At 44.5% G+C, this 20,096-nt stretch overlaps 2 protein-coding genes across 2 annotated transcripts in view; one reads left to right on the top strand and one right to left on the bottom strand.

Annotated features, from left to right (window-relative positions):
* LOC146391933 (ankyrin-2-like) overlaps nt 1–6,561 on the bottom strand; it is a 157,430-nt gene extending 150,869 nt beyond the window's left edge. The window contains exon 1 of the mRNA XM_084915322.1: nt 6,066–6,561. Within this exon, the coding sequence (XP_084771448.1) occupies nt 6,066–6,152 (87 nt within the window). The 5' untranslated portion in view covers nt 6,153–6,561. The remainder of the gene's footprint in view (nt 1–6,065) is intronic.
* A 5,146-nt stretch (nt 6,562–11,707) lies between these two features.
* On the top strand, nt 11,708–15,339 carry LOC146391932 (GTPase IMAP family member 9-like). The gene is made up of 2 exons (XM_084917214.1): nt 11,708–13,288; nt 13,457–15,339. Exon 2 carries the CDS (start codon nt 13,501–13,503, stop codon nt 14,266–14,268), a length of 768 nt encoding a protein of 255 aa, XP_084773340.1. The 5' UTR covers nt 11,708–13,288; nt 13,457–13,500; the 3' UTR covers nt 14,269–15,339.
* The last annotated feature ends 4,757 nt before the right edge of the window (nt 15,340–20,096 follow it).

Below are 20,096 nucleotides of genomic sequence, written 5' to 3'. Positions count from 1 at the left end.
GGCACAGATGTTCCTGTACACTATGCCGGCCACTTGGTTATGGCGTTCCATGTATGCCCTGCCTGCTAGCATCTTACACCCTGCTGTTATGTGCTGGATTGTCTCAGGGACATCTTTACACAGCCTGCACCTGGGGTCTTGCCTGGTGTGATAGACCCCAGCCTCTATGGATCTTGTACTCAGAGCTTGTTCCTGTGCTGCCATGATTAGTGCCTCTGTGCTGTCTTTCAGTCCGGCTTTGTCCAGCCACTGGTAGGATTTCTGGATATCAGCCACCTCCTCTATCTGCCGGTAGTACATACCGTGCAGGGGCCTGTCCTTCCATGATGGTTCCTCATCTCCCTCCTCTTCTTGGGTTTCTGCTGCCTGAGGTATTCACTGAGCACTCGGTCAGTTGGGGCCATCTTCGTGATGTATTCGTGGATGTTCCTTGTCTTATCCTGGACTGTGGTGCTGACACTCACCAGTCCCCGGCCCCCTTCCTTCCGCTTAGCGTACAGCCTCAGGGTGCTGGACTTGGGGTGAAACCCTCCATGGTAAGGAGCTTTCTTGTCTTGATGTCAGTGGCTTCTATCTCCTCCTTTGGCCAGCCTATTACCCCAGCAGGGCACTTTATCACGGGCAAGGCATAGGTGTTGATGGCCCGGATCTTGTTCTTACCGTTCAGCTGACACTTCAGGACTTGCCTGACCCTCTGCAGGTACTTGGTGGATGCAGCTTTCCTGGTGGCCTCTTTGTGGTTCCCATTTGCGTGTGGGATCCCCAGGTACTTGTAACTGTCCTCTATGACTGCAACGTCACATCTGGTAGTTCTGACTACCTTCCCTCTCTTTGTTACCATCTGATTACTCTTCTCCAGTCTGAACGACATTCTGATGTCATTGCTGTATATCCTGGTTGTGTGGATCAGTGAATCAATGTCTCGTTAACTCTTGGCATGCAGGTTGATGTCATCCATGTACAGGAGGTGGCTGACGACTGCTCCATTCTGTAGTCTGCATCTGTAGCCAGTCTTGTCAAAGACCTCACTGAGAGGGTTCAGGCCTATGCAGAACAGCAGCGGGGACAGAGCGTCTCCATATGGGTTGCATCCTTCTCCCATATGCTCTTCCAGTATTGCTCCATCTCCAGCCTTGGTGGGGCTCTTCTCATAGTGTTCCCCTGCCACTGAGAATATACCTTGGACTGTTCTGTAGATTACTCCTAGTTTATTCTCCTGCCTTCTATCTCTCTGGTATGGTCCCTTCAAATGGCTGGCCAAGGCTTTGAGTCGTTGCTTGGCAGTTTCCAAGGCCTCAGGTATGGGCAGCTTGCTGTACTTCTTAGGCACCTTCTTCATTGCACCTTTCTGCAGCTCTGATAGTTGGCTAACATCCCTTTGTGCTCCCTTGGTCTTTCAATTCAATTCAATTTTATTGATATAGCGCCAAATCACAACAAAAGTCGCCTCAAGGTCTTAGCCTTAGTGTCCTTCTCCATGGGGGGCATTGCTACTTGAGATTGTTCATGTTGCAGCCAAGCACTTCACTGATGACTGCTGCCATGGTGTAAATCAGCTGTCCACGGTGCAGTAAAAACTCTGCATTATCACTCCGTTACCTGCTGCAAGCACTGCCACAGTCTGATTTTCTTTCATCACTACCTGAATTGTTTGACTAAAAGGAAAAAGAAATGGCAGATGTCCTTCTCTACAGGGGCAGAACTGTTGGCAAACTGTTCACCACCCCCCAACCGCCCTGTCTGTCATCACTCTACTAGCATTGCTGTTTGTAATTATATTCACTCCACTTTTACACACCTATACATAATATCCTAAAAGCCACAAATAAATTAGAACCCTGCTCTGTTCGGTAATGAACTGTGATAAAACAAATATCCCCTGCCTATGAAAAACCATAGACTTCCCAAGGGAGTCATGAGTTCATAGTGTTCATGTTTATAAACACTGAAAGCTGACCTGGAGTAGGTCCCAGGCCCTGAACTCCATAAGCAAGAAAATGGATTGATGTATAAATACACACACACACACACACACACACATATATATTAGGGGTGCAACGATACAAAAAATTCACGGTTCGGTTCGATACTTTGGTGTCACGGTTCGATATTTTTTAATTTGTCATTTATTAAAATTATAAATATATATTTTAACTCAAAAGTACAGTTTTTAAATTTAATGTTGCTGAAACAACAAAGTAATAAAAAAATTAATCTATCTGATTGAGAAATCACTCATCTTTGGAAAAGAGAGTTTATTACAGAGAAATGGCTCTTTCCAAAATAAAAGCTATACTATACGCTTCTTCTGGGCTATATTCTCAGCAGCATATTAAACATATCAGGTCCCCATAAGGAGAATCCTGTGCTAACGGCGGTCTAAATGACTCGGGTAAAGTTTGTAGCATGCCTGCTTGTTGTTTTTGTCTGCTTCCACTTGTCTTTGCACTAGGATTATGTTGGCGTAAATGTGCAGTCATATTCGTTGTGTTCCCACTAGTGCTGTCAGCGTTAATCTCGTTGAAATGACGTTAACGCCACAACACGGCAAATCTCCGTTAACGAGCTACCGCGGATCGCCCCGTGCGTGGGGCTGGACGGCCAACACGTTAACGAGCTAACTGCGCTAACGCACTACAGGGAGTGCAGAATTATTAGGCAAGTTGTATTTTTGAGGAATAATTTTATTATTGAACAACAACCATGTTCTCAATGAACCCAAAAAACTCATTAATATCAAAGCTGAATGTTTTTGGAAGTAGTTTTTAGTTTGTTTTTAGTTTTAGCTATTTTAGGGGGATATCTGTGTGTGCAGGTGACTATTACTGTGCAGAATTATTAGGCAACTTAACAAAAAACAAATATATACCCATTTCAATTATTTATTTTTACCAGTGAAACCAATATAACATCTCCACATTCACAAATATACATTTCTGACATTCAAAAACAAAACAAAAACAAATCAGCGACCAATATAGCCACCTTTCTTTGCAAGGACACTCAAAAGCCTGCCATCCATGGATTCTGTCAGTGTTTTGCTCTGTTCACCATCAACATTGCGTGCAGCAGCAACCACAGCCTCCCAGACACTGTTCAGAGAGGTGTACTGTTTTCCCTCCTTGTAAATCTCACATTTGATGATGGACCACAGGTTCTCAATGGGGTTCAGATCAGGTGAACAAGGAGGCCATGTCATTAGTTTTTCTTCTTTTATACCCTTTCTTGCCAGCCACGCTGTGGAGTACTTGGACGCGTGTGATGGAGCATTGTCCTGCATGAAAATCATGTTTTTCTTGAAGGATGCAGACTTCTTCCTGTACCACTGCTTGAAGAAGGTGTCTTCCAGAAACTGGCAGTAGGACTGGGAGTTGAGCTTGACTCCATCCTCAACCCGAAAAGGCCCCACAAGCTCATCTTTGATGATACCAGCCCAAACCAGTACTCCACCTCCACCTTGCTGGCGTCTGAGTCGGACTGGAGCTCTCTGCCCTTTACCAATCCAGCCACGGGCCCATCCATCTGGCCCATCAAGACTCACTCTCATTTCATCAGTCCATAAAACCTTAGAAAAATCAGTCTTGAGATATTTCTTGGCCCAGTCTTGACGTTTCAGCTTGTGTGTCTTGTTCAGTGGTGGTCGTCTTTCAGCCTTTCTTACCTTGGCCATGTCTCTGAGTATTGCACACCTTGTGCTTTTGGGCACTCCAGTGATGTTGCAGCTCTGAAATATGGCCAAACTGGTGGCAAGTGGCATCTTGGCAGCTGCACGCTTGACTTTTCTCAGTTCATGAGCAGTTATTTTGCGCCTTGGTTTTTCCACACGCTTCTTGCGACCCTGTTGATTACTTTGAATGAAACGCTTGATTGTTCGATGATCACGCTTCAGAAGCTTTGCAATTTTGAGACTGCTGCATCCCTCTGCAAGATATCTCACTATTTTTGACTTTTCTGAGCCTGTCAAGTCCTTCTTTTGACCCATTTTGCCAAAGGAAAGGACGTTGCCTAATAATTATGCACACCTGATATAGGGTGTTGATGTCATTAGACCACACCCCTTCTCATTACAGAGATGCACATCACCTAATATGCTTAATTGGTAGTAGGCTTTCGAGCCTATACAGCTTGGAGTATGACAACATGCATGAAGAGGATGATGTGGACAAAATACTCATTTGCCTAATAATTCTGCACTCCCTGTATATACACACACATATATATACACACACACACACACATACATATACATATATATATATATATATATATATATATATATATATATATATATATATATATATATATATATATATATATATGTGTGTGTGTGTGTGTGTGTGTGTGTGTGTGTGTGTTTCTGTGGTTCAGCATTATAATGCTGAACCACATCATAATGAATAAATGGATAAATTTCCCAAACCCCGGAGCAATGCAAATTAGCCGGTGCGAGGTAAGGAGCTCTGTCATTGGTTAGACAGTCACAGCTTTGCACCTATACCAAAGGCCATTCAGCCTCTTTGTTTACACTCTGCCTACACAGATGTTGGACATGAGACGACACAGGAAAAGGATTTTTGATGTGAGCTTTTATTGAGATTTTATTTCTTTTTTTTAATCTGATTTGAAGTATTTATTAATGGAATAATAATTTATTTTGAAATACTGATTTATAAATATTTTTTTATTTTCAATTAATTTACTAGATAATAAATTACTTTTGTATTGAATAAATAAAATAACTTAAAAATGAATTTGAAAATTAATATTTTATCGCACAATTCATTGTTTAAGCAAAGAACTTTTTATTTCGATGCGCTGGATCTTCTGGTCCTCTGCACATAAGTGGATTTCCATTTAGACTTTATATAGACAACAACTCAAAGTGCTTTACAACAAGTCACATTCACCCATACGATCATCTAGTGCTGTACTTTAAACACTTAATGCAATTTACATATCTCACAATTCAGAAACACAAACACAGATACTGTGGGGAGAGGCCACAGAGGCACAGGGAGAAAACACACAGAAATCCAACAAGGAGATTAAAGATGAACCTTCTTGATGTAACACTACCATCCTGCAAGATGACCTGGTACTGGGCCATCTTAATAAGCATGCTGTGCACAGTAGTTTCATATTCCTGCCAGAACAAACACCACACAGTTTGTACACAAGGCTCAGATTCTCGCTTTGCCAGATACAGACAATAGTTTAAGATCCTAATGTCTCTGCACAGCTCTCCAAGAACTGAAATATCCAACCTCAGATATTTCCTGCTCACACTCTCTGCACCCGCCTTAGACAACGAGTAGTTCATGCTATACATAGCATTGACTTTTCATTCCTGTCTACCAGCCATGTGCACTCATTAGGGCATCAGTGCTGTCGTAGTAACGACACTAACACTTCCTTGCACCTGTTGAAATGGCCTCAGTATGATCGTGCCCTGAACAAACTCACCTTTAACATCCCACACAGGGACTATATATGTGCGTGTCAATAACACGTGACAGAAGAACATGCTGGTTGTCTGTCATGGGGCTGAATTAGAAACAGAGCATAAACTACAGTTTGTCAGATTAAGACTGATCAGGTCCAACATTTGCAAAACGAACCCACCGCTCCCAGCACTGATTTACACGAAACGCCTACAGGCACAACCTGCATGTGTTAAACTGCTCCTGCGTGTAAACAGCGTGTCACTTACGGCTTTTTGCATCAGAAGGACGCGCACTGGCGTCTCAGGGTGACTCAGATGTTTGCAAATGTCTGTCAGACTTTTGCTGAATGAGGTTTTGACCGGACTAGGCGGGACTCATTTCACCAAAACACGAACTTTTTCACCCACCAGTGTTTATCTGTGTGCTTATTTTAAATAAGTATTTCATCATTATCAAATACGAATCATTACATGCGCGTCGAGCCGTTTCTGCTGAGTCAGACACCAATGCTCCCGTGTGCTGATTCTCGGGTCCATCTTAAACTGGTGTGTTTGCGAATGAACTTCGGTAAAACGTTACAGCGTTACCGGGCGCGCAGAGGGTCTCGGAGGCGTGTCGTACCTGTCGGGTGGTCGCGGGCTCCTCGTTCCCGGTGGGTGAAGGTGTTTCTCCTTCAAGCGACGCTGGGGTGACCGGAGAAGAAGCCATGTCCCCCCAACATCACCTCTCACTAAGCACCGCTCCTAGTGTGACTTTCCTCGGTGTCCTCCAGCTTCCAATACGCTGCCTGGCGCAGTTTGCACGGACGGTGGACCGGTTGCGTCGCTCGTCTCCTGTGCGATCAAAGGGACTCTTCGGCTGCACAGTGCAGCCACTGTCCCTCCTCCGGCCGGCGGACTAGTCCAGGCGAGGCGGATGACGTTGTCCCGGGTCTCGCTCGCTCTCGCACATACAGGACTTCGCCCAGTCTGTCTTCTTCTGCCACACTCTGCTCTCTGCTTTTCACTTCATGTCTTTTTGTTTTGTAAGGCAGGCTGGCTAACACGATCACTCCTCTTCTGCCTGCAGGACTCCGTGTGACTGCTCTGTGCTGTGGCAGCACACTCGAGCCTGATAGTTCATTTTAGAGCTTTTGGCACTTCGGCTCGACAGACAGAATCGCACCATGTCGGCATAATATACTGAGTGCAATCCATAACATGATTTTATTTCACTGTAACTTTTAAATGGACCAAATGTTGCGTAAATGACGTGTCACGTGACTTGAGCACACATGCACACCCCCTGTCCTCACAGCTGACATTCATCTTAGCCCCCCCCCCCCCCCCCCCCCCGTGTTTTGAGATCATTGCTGCAACAAAACGTTGCCACAGATATTTCTACATGAAACGTACTGATTCAGACGGCACATATTTAAATATGGTTGGATGAGACCTGCACTCTGTTTTAATATAATGTTGTTTTGTGTGAGTGGCTGAAATATAGCTGAATCGCATCACAGGAATGACACAGCCCTGTTCCTCCGGGCTGTTAACCTGTGAATCAGCAAACATGTATGATTTATTGTCATTCATTTGCTGAACAAACTTACCTCTGAACTTTGACCCTGACAATTCAATTCAATTTTATTTATATAGCGCCAAATCACAACAAAAGTCGCCTCAAGGCGCTTCATAGATACAGAGAAAAACCCAACAATCATATGACCCCCTATGAGCAAGCACCCTAACCATGGATTGGAGAAGAATGTGAGATGGTAACAATGAGAGCTTAGGAGATGGCAAATACACTAGAAGAGCTACCTTTATATCACGCTGAGGGTTTGTCAAGCCCAGCTCAGATTTTCAGGAGAAAGGTGATGTGAACCAAAAGCAAAAGGAGATCATCACTGCTGGACCGAAGGCTAAGAAGGAAGAGCTTCTGCTGTTTTCAGTGTATACTGCTGTGGATGCTGTATCGTGTGACATGCACAAGATGTTTTATTCAGACTGAACTCTTTCTTTGTAGTGTTTACCTGGAGAAGATCGGAGGGGCTGGCTAAAATAATGACAGTGTGTAAACTCGAAGCAGATTAGAACACCGCTTTGAAAACTTGTACGTGATGCTGTGGGTTTGAGGGGGATTCAGTGACCTTGTGGGGCCATAACAGAGAAATGGCAGCAGTCTGTAGTGGATAAAATAAAGAGTGATGATGTTACATTTGTGACTGTAGCAGGACCAAGGCTCAAAAGGTTGCAGGCGTTGTTAATTGAGCAGAAGATGGACGGCATCAAGCCCTCTCCTCGACAGCTACAGGATCACAGTCTGCAGGTTCAGTTAGTCTAAGGATTGCACTGTTTGCGAGGCCTATGCAATGTTTTAGCATCGATGCGTGAAGTTAAGAGCAGACAGGGAGGTTATTTTTGCACTGGGCTGGAATGACTCAGTTTACCTGTCAAAGGCTATCACGGCTGGGAGAAAACCCTCAGCATTAGTAAAGAAGGACCACGGTGGCCTCTGGGTAGAAACACTGCTGAGTTCATGTGGATACACTGCTACATTTGTATTGTGGTATTAGGTCAGATAAAAATATCATAAAGCATCATTAAGTAAAAACGTTTATTAAGAACAAATGTTTAAATATTGTTAACGTGTTTCCCAGAGCATAAACATCTGTAGAGACAAAGAGCTTTCTATTGTTGCTTCGAGAAAACAAGCTCTCCTTTTTAGTTTTGTCCTCGTATTTATTCCAGGATGGACTCATCCACTGAGCAGTGTTTAGTTTCTGCCATACGTCGCTGTGCCTGTCGTTCTGAATGGAAACCATTACAACTTGGATTTTATTTCAGTGACAATGGCCATTGCTTAAGCTGCAATACAACAGAAAGTTACTCATATATAGTAATTTCCCAGACCATATTAAAAATTCATTAACAGGAAATACAAATGATGGGAAAATGCCACAGCATGGACATTAGAACAGTTGGGAAAATTTATCTGGAAAAAGGTGAAAATGAGGCTTCATTGAACTGGAATTGCAAAGACCAGGAATGTGAGATCGTCATATCCTCAAAGTAGAACTACAGTGATCAAAAGAATCGACTTTAATGTTATTCTTTCTTTATTTATGTCAAATTTAACCCCCCAAAAAAGCTTTAATCTTTAACTAGTCTTTGGACTTAGCTACAGTACGGTCAGGTTGACAGTTTATGGGTAAAATGTGGCCACCAGGCACTGTGACACACTTCCATATTATATTACCTTGGCGTCCAGTAGGAATACAGGAGAATCATGTGAGGAATCTAAGAGTTGTTTCTTAATTCAATTCAATTCAGTTTTATTTACACAGCACCAAATCACAACAACAGTCATCTCAAGGTGCTTTATATTGTAAGGTAGACCCTACAATAACACATACAGAGAAAAACCCAACAATCATATGACCCCCTATGAGCAGCACTTTGGCGACAGTGGGAAGGAAAAACTCCCTTTTAACAGGAAGAAACCTCCAGCAGAACCAGGCTCAGGGAGGGGCGGGGCCATCTGCTGTGATTGGTTGGGGTGAGAGAAGGAAGACAGGATAAAGACATGCTGTGGAAGAGATGCAGATGAACCGCTGAGTGTTGTCCCGTCGAGGTGGCTCTTCTGTGTTGTGAATTTATGGCACCAAACCACAAATGCAAAGGAAGAAAGGGTCGAGGCACAGCACCCAGCTGCCTGACAATATTCAGGCAACCCCGTCCAAAGCCCCACAAAGGACCTACCAGCCCCCACACCCCACTGGCCCTGCCCAGATCAAGGAGCTGTCACAGCAGACAAAAATGTGAAGTCCGCACATAGTCGCCATGGCACCCACCAACCCACCACACCATCCCCCATGGAGCTACCAGGAGAGGCATACTGGCCCACTGAGGATCACAGAGGAGCAGACCCAGGGGGGCTGACAGCACAGCCCCCACCCACCAGTCGTGCAGCCTATATTGTATTTTATCTTGTCAGCCCCACCTAAAGGGGACAGAGGGATTAGTGAGTTGCATTAGTGGGGCAGGAGAGAGTGAAGCAGGGGAGCCAATGTCACTGCGATACGACTCCTCAACACCATTCCAGCCTGCCCCACCACCCATAACGAGTCCTGCTGTGCTCTATAGCAATGATGCATTTTATGTGTATGTGCCAGGTTAGTGCTGTGGATTCAAAGGAGCACAGTTCCACTAAACAGGAGATCAGGATAAACCCCAGTAACCAACCCTGCCCCCGCCATCACATATTCTCAATCCCAACAGAGGCCAGCCCCAAAATGACATGCCACACGTGATACACAGCCAATATTACTGTTATAATTAGATGTTTCCTTTATTACAATCCTTTCAACCTATTTATTTTGCACCTTAAACTTTCTTTGGTTGCTACAAGCCACATATTCCTTTATGGTTTGTCTCTGTTGTGTGGAGGGCTGTTTTTAAGTGCTCAGAAATGGGTGTATCAGAGTCAAACAGGCAGCACAGTGGAAAAGTGGTTGGCACTGTTTCCTGACAGCAAGAAGGTTCTGGGTTCAAATCCAACATCTAACCTGTTTGCATGCTCTCCCCATGTCTGTGTTCTCTCTGGGTTCTCTGACTCCCACAGTCCAAAGACGTGCAGTTAATGGGGTTAGGTTAATTGGTGTGTGTGCCCATGAGTATGAGTGTACACGGTTGTTTCTCGGTGTTAGTGACAGTCTGACAGAAGGCTGCATCCCTCAGCCTCATGTGGGCTGTGTAGCCCCTTTACAACTGCAGTGAGAGCTCAGACCTGTTTCTGGTGGGTGGTGGACTCCTCCAGGGCGTCCCCTGATTCCCCTTCTGCCACAGAAGACTGTGGCCTCAGAAACTCATATCTGCTTTTTGCAAATGAAGCGAACCTGTTGGCTTCATCAGCAGGGGCGGATCTAGAAGGGTGGCATGGGGTGGCAAGTGCCACCCTAAAACGATCCCTTGCCACCCCAAGTGCCACCCCAGTTTTGCATATGACAGTGTTGTTTATTAAAATAAGATAGCATTAACAGTTTGAGCGTAGTTACAGTCAACAGTGAATATAAATGCTAAAACTGAATATATTGCATAGTGTCCCCCCCCCCTCCACCAGTAACAAATGGTTCAGCCCATAGCAGGACCGGCTTTTTTCTTGTTTTCAGCAGCAAGCGATGCTTATGATGGTGCCAGAGCACATTTTGAACAACACCATGGGAATTTCGGATTTTGCACAAGTGGGTGGATGTTACACTGTGGAAATGGAAGGAAGGTGAGTGTTATTAACCCTCTGTGGTCCACGGACACGCTGCACCTCCACATCACATGACTGATGTAAGCTGACATAGCAACAAGCTGCAGCCACGCTGAGTCTCTGTTTCAGCCACATTGAAAGTTCAGACTTCAATGTTTTTAAATTTTAATTACAGGCCAGTAAATCCAGAGTTATGATCATATATATCAGCCACGCTTTTTTCTAAACACTGTCCTCATGTTTTTGTGTGTGTTTTAAACGTTTTCTAAGGACAGCGCGAAAACAGTAAAGAAAGGAAAAAAATCCACGTTTCCTATCAGTGGAAAAATGCACCATGTCGACCAATTAAAAAAAAGTCAACATGTGGGATTTGGTTGTTTACGAAGAGGGAAAAGTTTTGGGAGTGACGGTAAATAGTTGTATCTGTTTACAAAATGTACATTTTATATTTGCATTTCAAGTTATAAACATTTACTCAACATGTCTGTGGTTTTTTTACAGTAAAAAAATACTACTAGGATTTTAGGTTCTTTGTGTGATTTCAGATCAGTATAGTTATATTAATAGTAATAGTAATACTAATGCAGTATGTCAGTGAAAAAACAACTGAATTCAGTTGAACTGAAAAGATACCAAACAAGGCAAGAGGGGGAAAAATATTGTATTTCAGACCTCAGAGGGTTAATCCAACAAATCATGAAAAATTAGGTTTAAATGTTTGTTCATGACAGTGCAGATTTCTGACATTTTGTGTAATTTAAGCTGTAACAATGTGATTGTTTTCTAACAAAAAACAGTGAAACTTAAGTTATACTTGTGTTTGTAAATGAACCGCCCCATGTTGTGTAGCTTTCTGGAGTTTATACTTATTGGGCTACATATTTATTTATTATACAGGCTATACAGTACATAACATCAAAACTCACATGTTTTATGTAACTAAAGTGTGTAATTATGTGGGCTACAGACAATAATTAAGTTATAGACTATGTTTATATGAAAAACGTGTATACTTACTGCATTTGAATCATTTTAACCATATGTAACCACCTGCAGATGTGTTTGGGGGAAAAAAGGCTTTGATTTTGCCACCCTAAGAAAATTTCTCTAGATCCGCCCCTGACCCAAAGCGGCCGCCGTAATATTTTCTCTGGATACGAGACGATTCTGTTTTTTACAGGACGGTTGGAAACTCTACTCACTAACCTTATGAACAAAATAAAGTTCACTATCAGTAACATCATAGCACCCACCCAGCTGTATAGAAACTCCGTCATGCTAGCTAGTGTGCAGTACGAGTTATTGTAACTGACTGTAAAAAGTCTAAACTACCCCTAAACTTGGTTTATATCTGACCCAGATAGACTGCAGGTCATAACTTCTTACCTGAAGTTCAGTTCACCTGACACTCGGACCGCGTTTCGTATTGAGGTGAAAAGGAACAGTTTTTCCCGGACTTCAGCTACAATGAAAAAGACACAAAGCTGGATTTATTCAGTCTTTACGCTGTCAGCTGCCTCTTCTTCTCTCATCCTCTCCCCCTCCCTCTCCTTTTTCTACTTCAATCATGAAACTGATCAATGATCAGCTGATCGGCTTTTCTCTCTTGTTTGTTTATCTCCCACTTTGCGCCAGAAAGAGGAAACCAGCGGATGTCGCGCTAAACAACAGCAGCATGTTTAAGCTTGATCAGCTGTTGTTAGAATTTATTTAATATTAATTTCTAGTATCAGCTGATGTTTGCTGGACCCACAGCTGTAAAGCTGCTGGTCATGATGTTGGTTTGGATATGTGGTGAGAGGCATTAACAGGGAGAGGGGGGCACAAAGAAATACTTTTCTTTCTCATTCTCATTTAAAATGTCTCGCTTTTAAATAATAATTATCTGAATCTTACAAAAAACGATTGATAGATTGATGCATATATAACATCAAGACAGTGAACATCACTGTCACAACAGCATTTGTTTTCATTCAAAGGCTTTATGATGTTTCCTATAATGGTGGGCCAGTCCAGCCCTGTATGCAGCTCATCTGCAGTCTGGTGTTACCTACATCTTCCTATTCAGAAGGCAGAATTTCCGAGTTCTGAGTACAATCAAAGCACCACGACTGCAGTTTTTGTGTTGGATGTAAAAGGCGCACATGACGCTGTAACGTAGGCTAGAATCATGGCGGCGGTCAACGACGGTCCAGGCGTGGGATTTCTCTCGTGGAAATATGCACATTATCTTTTCCTTTCTATTGGTAGGTGGCACAGTGCACATGTGGCAAGTAAGCAAGCTAGAAGACTGGCAGTCTGGCTGGGTATCCAGTTACGGAAGCAACACATTAACAAGAGAATTCTGAGTAAAACCAAAGTTACTTTCCCTAGTAACTAGTTACTTTGAAAGTAACGAGTAACTTGAAGTAACTGAGTTACTTTTGATAGAAGTAACTAGTAATGTAACTAAGTTACTAATTTAAAGTAACTTACCCAACACTGGTGCTCAGTGTCTGATCTCAGGCTGGTTCTGCTTGGGAAGACTGGAGAAGGAAAGAGTTCCAGTGGAAACAGCATCCTGGGAAGAGATGCCTTCAGAGAAATCTCCAGTCACTCATCAGGTAAGAGACACACACACAGAGTTTTTAATGGGGAGCAGCAGTAGGAATTGCTTACCTGTTACTTATTTTAGCGAGGACTCTGTAGGTGTGTAAAACGGGACACCATTTCTGTGCAGTTCATATTTGATCTAAATTAAGATGAGGTGATATATGTTTTCTCCTCTTCAGTGGCTGCTGAATGCTCCAAGCAGCAGGAAAGGGTGTTTAAGAAGATGGTCTCTGCGGTCGACACTTCCGGCCTCTTTGACACGTTCCTGCCTGAAGACGTTGTGAAGAGGGAGATCTCCAAATGCATCAACATGTCGGCCCCGGGGCCCCACGCCATCCTGCTGGTCATCAAGGTTGGACGCTTCACAGCAGAGGAAAGAGACGCTGTGAAGAAAGTGGAGGAGATCTTTGGAGAGGGTGCCTGGAGGTACACCATCATCCTCTTCACTCACGGAGATGTAGTTGAGTTAGACTTGGATGAGACCTTGGAGGAGGCAGGAGCTGAGCTGCAGGAGGTCCTGCAGAAGGCTGGAAACAGATACCACGTCTTCAACAACCTCAAAACCAACGACCGCCGCCAAGTCCTGAATCTGCTGGAGAAGGTGGATAAGATGGTGGCCGACAACGGAGGAGAGTTTTACTCCAACTACACCTACCTGGAAGTTGAGGAAATGCTAAAGAGGAGAGAGTCGGAGCTCAGAGAGTTCTTCAAGAAGAAGCTGGAGGAGGAAATGAAAGCTGTGGAGTCAGAGTACAAGAAGAAGCTGATGGAGGCTCAGGAGGAGAAACAGCAGGTGGAGGAACGGATGAGGTCTGAGCTGGAGGAGTTGAGGCGGTATTACCACATGTTAGAGAGCGGAGTCGGTCAGGTCGTGGAGCAGGTGGCCAAAGACGACTCCTTAGATGAAATCCTCACCAATTGCCACCACACCCTGAAACTGAACGGAGCTGTTTCTGACTCTTGTACAGAGCTGGCACCATCAGTTATGTAGCTCTGTTCTTCACATGGATCAACATATGGAACTCTGCAGACTCTTTACAACTACATGCATGTATTTATTAGTACGTTTTTGCAGCAATTTATGTGATTTTACCAGGATCGTTTTCTTTAAGCTCGGTATACTTTATGTTTCTAAAGTTTCACACTGAAAGTTCTCACAGAGTGATGGACTTTCTTTCTGATCACAGTCAAAGAGCTAAAGTGCTCCACCTGAAGCAGTTCAGATTCTGAGCAAACTAAAGAATTAGAAGCTCCATCAACTTTTAGAAGTCATGGATTTTCTCTGCTGCAGCTGAAGGCTGATGTTTTCCCAGTGAATTGGTGAGATCTTCAGCATTCATGAGCTGGAAATTTGTCCTGGAACGGCTGATGTGTTTGCAGCACCTGAATGAAACACAGGTTAACTGCAGTTCTGAATGTTGTTTCAAACTCTGATTCTGCCTTTAAATGAACTAAAAAAACATGTTTTTAGTCCAAAGATCAGCAGTTATGCTAATGTGCCATAGTAGCTACCATCAATTACACAAGTCAAAATCAGTAATAACAAAGTTTATAGAGGTTTAAAGAACCAGCCAGACATTATGACAGGATGCTGTTTACCCTGTTCACAAATTTTAGGTGGTTAACATTTTTATCCTTATGTTGGACGTGGAAAAAAAACACTTCTCTTTCTCACCTGCTGAATCATCAAAGAAGTGAAGAGCGCCACCTGCTGTCCAGTCTGTGCCACGCAGTCAGGGTCGTTACATGAACCGAGTGAAATAATAACCACACAACCCTGTAACCACCTATCTGACAAAGCTGTTGTCTGTAAAAGTAACGTTAAATCAAATGTTAGAGCAAATTAAACCTGAAAGCAGCTGAGGAATGCTGTGACTGTTATACTGCCACCATCTGGTCAGTTCAGCCTGACCAGTTCAGATCTGGTCAGGCTGAACTACAACACTATTCTCTGTAATCTTCATCGAGCAGGCTGTTCAAAAACAAGAGTCATGAAGTGTTTAATAGTCCTCAGATTTGTGATTGCTGGTTATTAAACAGTTTCCTGAAAAAAAGGCAACAATGTTATTGATTATTGATTGAATAGTCTCTTAAAATGATGTCCTTGCACAGGTCAGGGGTGTTACTCTGTTACTATTTAACACTGAGCAGCTCCACGGCGGTGTGTGCAGTGTTGCATTAGGACAGCGGTTCCCAAACTTTTTTCGCTGGGCCCCCCTTTGTTTTACAAGAAAGATCCTGCAGGGAGACCTACCTCGGCACTTGTGCAGGTGAAGCCAAAGGGAAGATTTGCTTCACCATATTTTCTTGTCTTTGGCTTAGAATGAAGTTGGTTTGGAAACATATTCAGCGATGCTTCATCTCCTGCTTTGCGTTTGTGTAGGCGCCCCGTGCTAGCAGTGTCCAAGCGTTTTTCTTTTGTTTTCGTCCCTTTTCATACCGCGCTCCCCCCCTGCAATGGCTCTGCACCCCCCCCCTAGGGGGCAGGCCCCGCACTTTGGGAAGCTCTGCATTAGCAGTTTAACGATGTTAATATTTTATTTTCTGCATGTTTTCTCCATGTCCAAAGTTTTTTTTTTCTTTGTCGCTCTCCACTGGATTTGAATAATGCACATGAACATGGACCTAACACTGAGGATGAACCTGTATCATCTTTATGCAGACTTTAAACACACAGACATGCACACAGACTGAACACATATTTCTTGTAGAAGTCTTTTTCTGGGAATCATGAGCGCTTCATGTCACAGCCAGAAAGCTAGACACAGGTGAATGGACTCAGATGCGAAAACCACTCAGAGACGCAGAGCGTATGAGCGAAGCAAACAGAGTCTGAGAGAAAACACAAAGTGAACAAGAATGCAATAATTACAAAACACAACGATTAAGCTGGAAATAATTCAATAACTTAAACCTTTCTGAGAATTGCTGTGAACGAGTATAGAACTACTAAAGTGAAAACACAGCCTGACTTCTTCTACGAAGATACTGAGAATGAGCGTACCACTACTATACTGTGAGCTCAGCTTGACTTCTTCAATGAGAACACTAACATGAGAATACAAACACTTTACTGTGAGCGCTACCTCACTTCTATGAGACTACTTGAGTGCCTCTATGACACATTGAATGTAACTTGTATGCTTACAGGCAACACAACACAGACTGAGAAACAGGGTGCTTTGTAATCACTGTGTCTAACTGGGAGGTGGGGTCCATGAGGGAGTCTTGGGGCTCTCGCCGACCTGAGTCAGGAGCCTGACACCGGGTAACGTCCAGTGCAGGAACCGAGAGATGAGGCCAGCGAGGAATTAGGAGGCAGAAAATTCTCGAAGTCACTGCACTGAGGGAGACAGGGGTTAGCAGGTGTTCCAGCCATTACTGCAGTGACAAAAGTGTGAATTTGAAAACAGTCTTACTTCTTTGCGGGAGCAGGCGAGGCATGGAGGGGTAAGAGATCTGGGAGAGCAACAGGGAGCGTCCAGAGAGTAAGTCTGTAAGGATCCGGGGGTGGGCAGTGGAGCAGGCAGGTGTTAGCAGTGCTAACGTTCAGAAGCACTTACAGACTGGAGGCAGCTCCTTCTGCACCTCCTCACTCTTCTTTTTAAAGAGAGCTTCTTGTGCCCGTCATTGAAGTGCTGTTGCTGGTTACCAACCACCAGTTTGTTGGACCCGGACCAATCAACACTGACAGTTTACAGGTGCTGACGCTGGACCTGCCAGAGTAGCGCTCTGCTGTGGTTGGGTAGTTGGGTCAGAGGTGGGAGTGTTTCTGATGTGATGTTGCTTCAGATAAACTATCAACCCAGGTTCCTGAAACATTTCTCCCTTAATAAACATTTCATTTAGTTTTCTAGCGCCTCGCAGAGCCAGTGGGTCTTACTCCAGTCATCTCGAAGTGTCTCGAGAAACTGGTCAGAACTCACACATTCGATCCTCAGTTCACAGGAAGAACAGTTCAGGATGCCATAGCCCTCCATACAAGCGTAGCTCACTTAGAACAACAGGACAGTTACATCAGCCTTGTCTTTACTGATTTTAGCTCGGCTTTTAACACCATAATCCCTGCCAGACTGGTAATCAAATTACATGACCTCACCTTTGTGTGTATTCTCTCCCTGTTTCTCCTCTCTCCCAGCCGTGGGGTTTGTTTACGGAAGTTCGCGCTTCCGGGGAGGGCGTGGCTCGGATGGCCTTCCACCCGGAAGCTCCTCCGCACAGCTGTGGCCTCACCTGCACTTGATCGCTCTGCCATCTGCTTCTAATCAGCCTCCATCTTAGAGCTGTGGTATTTTACGGTGTGTTCACACTGAACGCGATAAACGTGATCAAAATGCGCCAGACGCCCCTAACTTGACGTGTGCAAATTCGCACATCGACGCGTGTCCAACGCGAATTCATCGCGTGTCAAAATATGCAATTTTGACGCGCATGAACCGGAAATGTGGGAGGAACGTGGGAGGAAGTTGTGCCAGATGGTATCTTTGCTAGATGGCAGCTGTCGAGCTAGCGTTTGAAGAGAGAGTCTCCCTTCTCTATTTACTGTGGAGAGCAGAGCAGCGGCGTAAAGGACGTCCTCACCGTACCTGCGTTTTGTCTTCATCTGCCTGCCACTTTCGTGCGCCTTTTCCCCTCGCGGTGCAGGTGTCTATTTCCGAATGAAGGTCATAGTTATGGGTGTTTTTGTGCTGTTTTTTCTATTGGACGTGATGGTTATCAAAACCAAACATGATAAATTTGGCAAGCGCAGGAGACACGACACAGAGGAGATTTGTCAATCAGGCTGCAGAATGCAAAGCTGTACGGTGCAATAAAAAATCAGCGAAAAAGCGAAGCAGTGACGGATGAACACTGTGTGCTGTTTATTAATAACAATAAATTCCTATATGACAACATGCATAAAAGCAGAACGGTATTTGTACATCAGTGGGAAAATAGCTGTGGCTTGCTAGCTTTTGTGCGGCTTCCCCGGGTCAGTGAAAACTTTCAAAAGAGAAATGAATGAACTTACCAGTGTTGAGAATAGATTCCTTAATGTACATCAAAGTTAAAGAGAATATAGTTGTGATTGCTTGCAACATTATAATATTGTGGTAATGGGTGTAAGGATACAAAATAGGCCTGGGATGGAAACAAAGAACTGAGGTGCAGGGCAGAAAGACAATCAACCCCCAGGACAGTAGCAAGAGTTACTGAGGGTGAGGAGCAGACAAAGGGCAAACAGGCACTACCATAAAAGGAGATGGGGGTCAGGGTGTCAGCACCCTTGGCCACTGTACTAGTGTATTTCCATTGTGGGGGTGTTTACTGTAGGGGGGAGGAGACCAGAAGTTATAACTGTAACTGTTGTGTGGAGTTCTTTAGATCAGCCTTTAGCATAGGACTGCATAAGAATGCAGTGTGCTGATCTCCAGATGCATCTGTAAGAATAATGGGTAATAAAAGGATTGTGTAAAACATGGAAACATCTCAGAGTGATCTCTACCAGGACCAAAAGAATCGCAGAGACCGGCGTTGTCTCAACACCAGGTTGCCCGATCTCTTCACATATCTTCCTCCAAGCTCGTCCTTTATATTCCTGTCTCGGTACAGAAAGCAGCTGGTGTCGTACAGCTCCGGGTTGTTTGCTACGGCGTTGATTAGCCTTCCCTCCATTGAAGAATGAAGGGCTTTGGCTGGATCTGCCCCTTTGACCTAGGTCACAGCCACGTCACCAGGCTCCTGATTGGTTGTCGCCGTGCGATTTGACGCTGGAGGTCAGATTTTTCCAACTCGAGCGGTAGACGCGGTACGCGCGTGTGCACAAAATGCAACACAAAAAGTGATGCGCGTGGTTTTATTCGCGAGTCAAACGCGCCAGACGCGCTGCTGTGACGCGCTGCTGTGACGCGCTGCTGTGACATGCGTTTCTCGCGTTTTCGCGAAGCAAATCTGCTTCCGAATTTTCGCGGGACTCGCAATCGCGTGTCATCGCGCTTCTACATTGACTTTACATGTAAACCTGACGCTCTGGTCGCGTCGGTGGGAACACACCGTAAGTGCGGTGCAGGGTGTGATTTCAGAAAACAGTCGGCTTGTTGGCAGTCTCCCAGGATTGTTGTTCCCGCCTCTTTACTTTCTGTTTTTGTTCCTTTGTAAGGTAAAGACCCTACAATAGTACAAAGAAAACAGAGACAAAGTTGAGTCTCTGGCTATGATTCCCCTCTCCAGTGTGTTGCTCGTGGTGTCCTGAGATAATGTTTTGATGGGACCGCTCCGTGGTGCAGATCGGTGTCCCAGTGAGTGAGAATTTCCTCTCCAGCTTTTAAAGAGAGCCCAGTCTGTGGTTATGGAGTCACGGATTTACACACTTGGTGCTTTCTCAGAGTTCAGTGCTCTCCAAATGTGTTGGGGGTGTTCCAGGTCATGTTTTAGAGCATGTGCTGACCAACATCTTCAACCTCTTCCTGAAGCAGTTGGTGGTCCCCACATCCTTCATCATCATTCCCGTCCCCAAGAAATCAGAGGTCTCAATGTTCTGGCTGAGTAGGAGAGGACACTGCAGTGACCATGACAACCAGCTTATGCATCCCACTGTTGCCAGGAAGAAGGATCATATGAGGACAAACAGCAGAACCAAAGGAAAGAGATCATCTCTCACTCATGGCTCTACTCCACTTTAACACCACCAGGGGGTGCTGTAAGCAGCCTGTTCTACAGGGGCTTGGTCTACAGGGGAAAGAAGCTGTGGCCAAAGCCCTGGCTCCACACATCAGGATCCAACACCAAGACTGAACAGTGTGCCACCATCACCTGTAGAATGTCACAGCCTGGTGTCAA

The sequence above is a fragment of the Perissodus microlepis genome, chromosome 3 (assembly GCF_051167445.1).
Source record: "Perissodus microlepis isolate ML-2025 ecotype Zambia chromosome 3, ASM5116744v1, whole genome shotgun sequence".
In the NCBI taxonomy this organism is placed as follows: Eukaryota; Metazoa; Chordata; class Actinopteri; order Cichliformes; family Cichlidae; genus Perissodus; species Perissodus microlepis.
The sequence above is the reverse complement of the archived record's forward strand: the minus strand, read 5'-3'. Positions and strand labels throughout refer to the sequence as shown.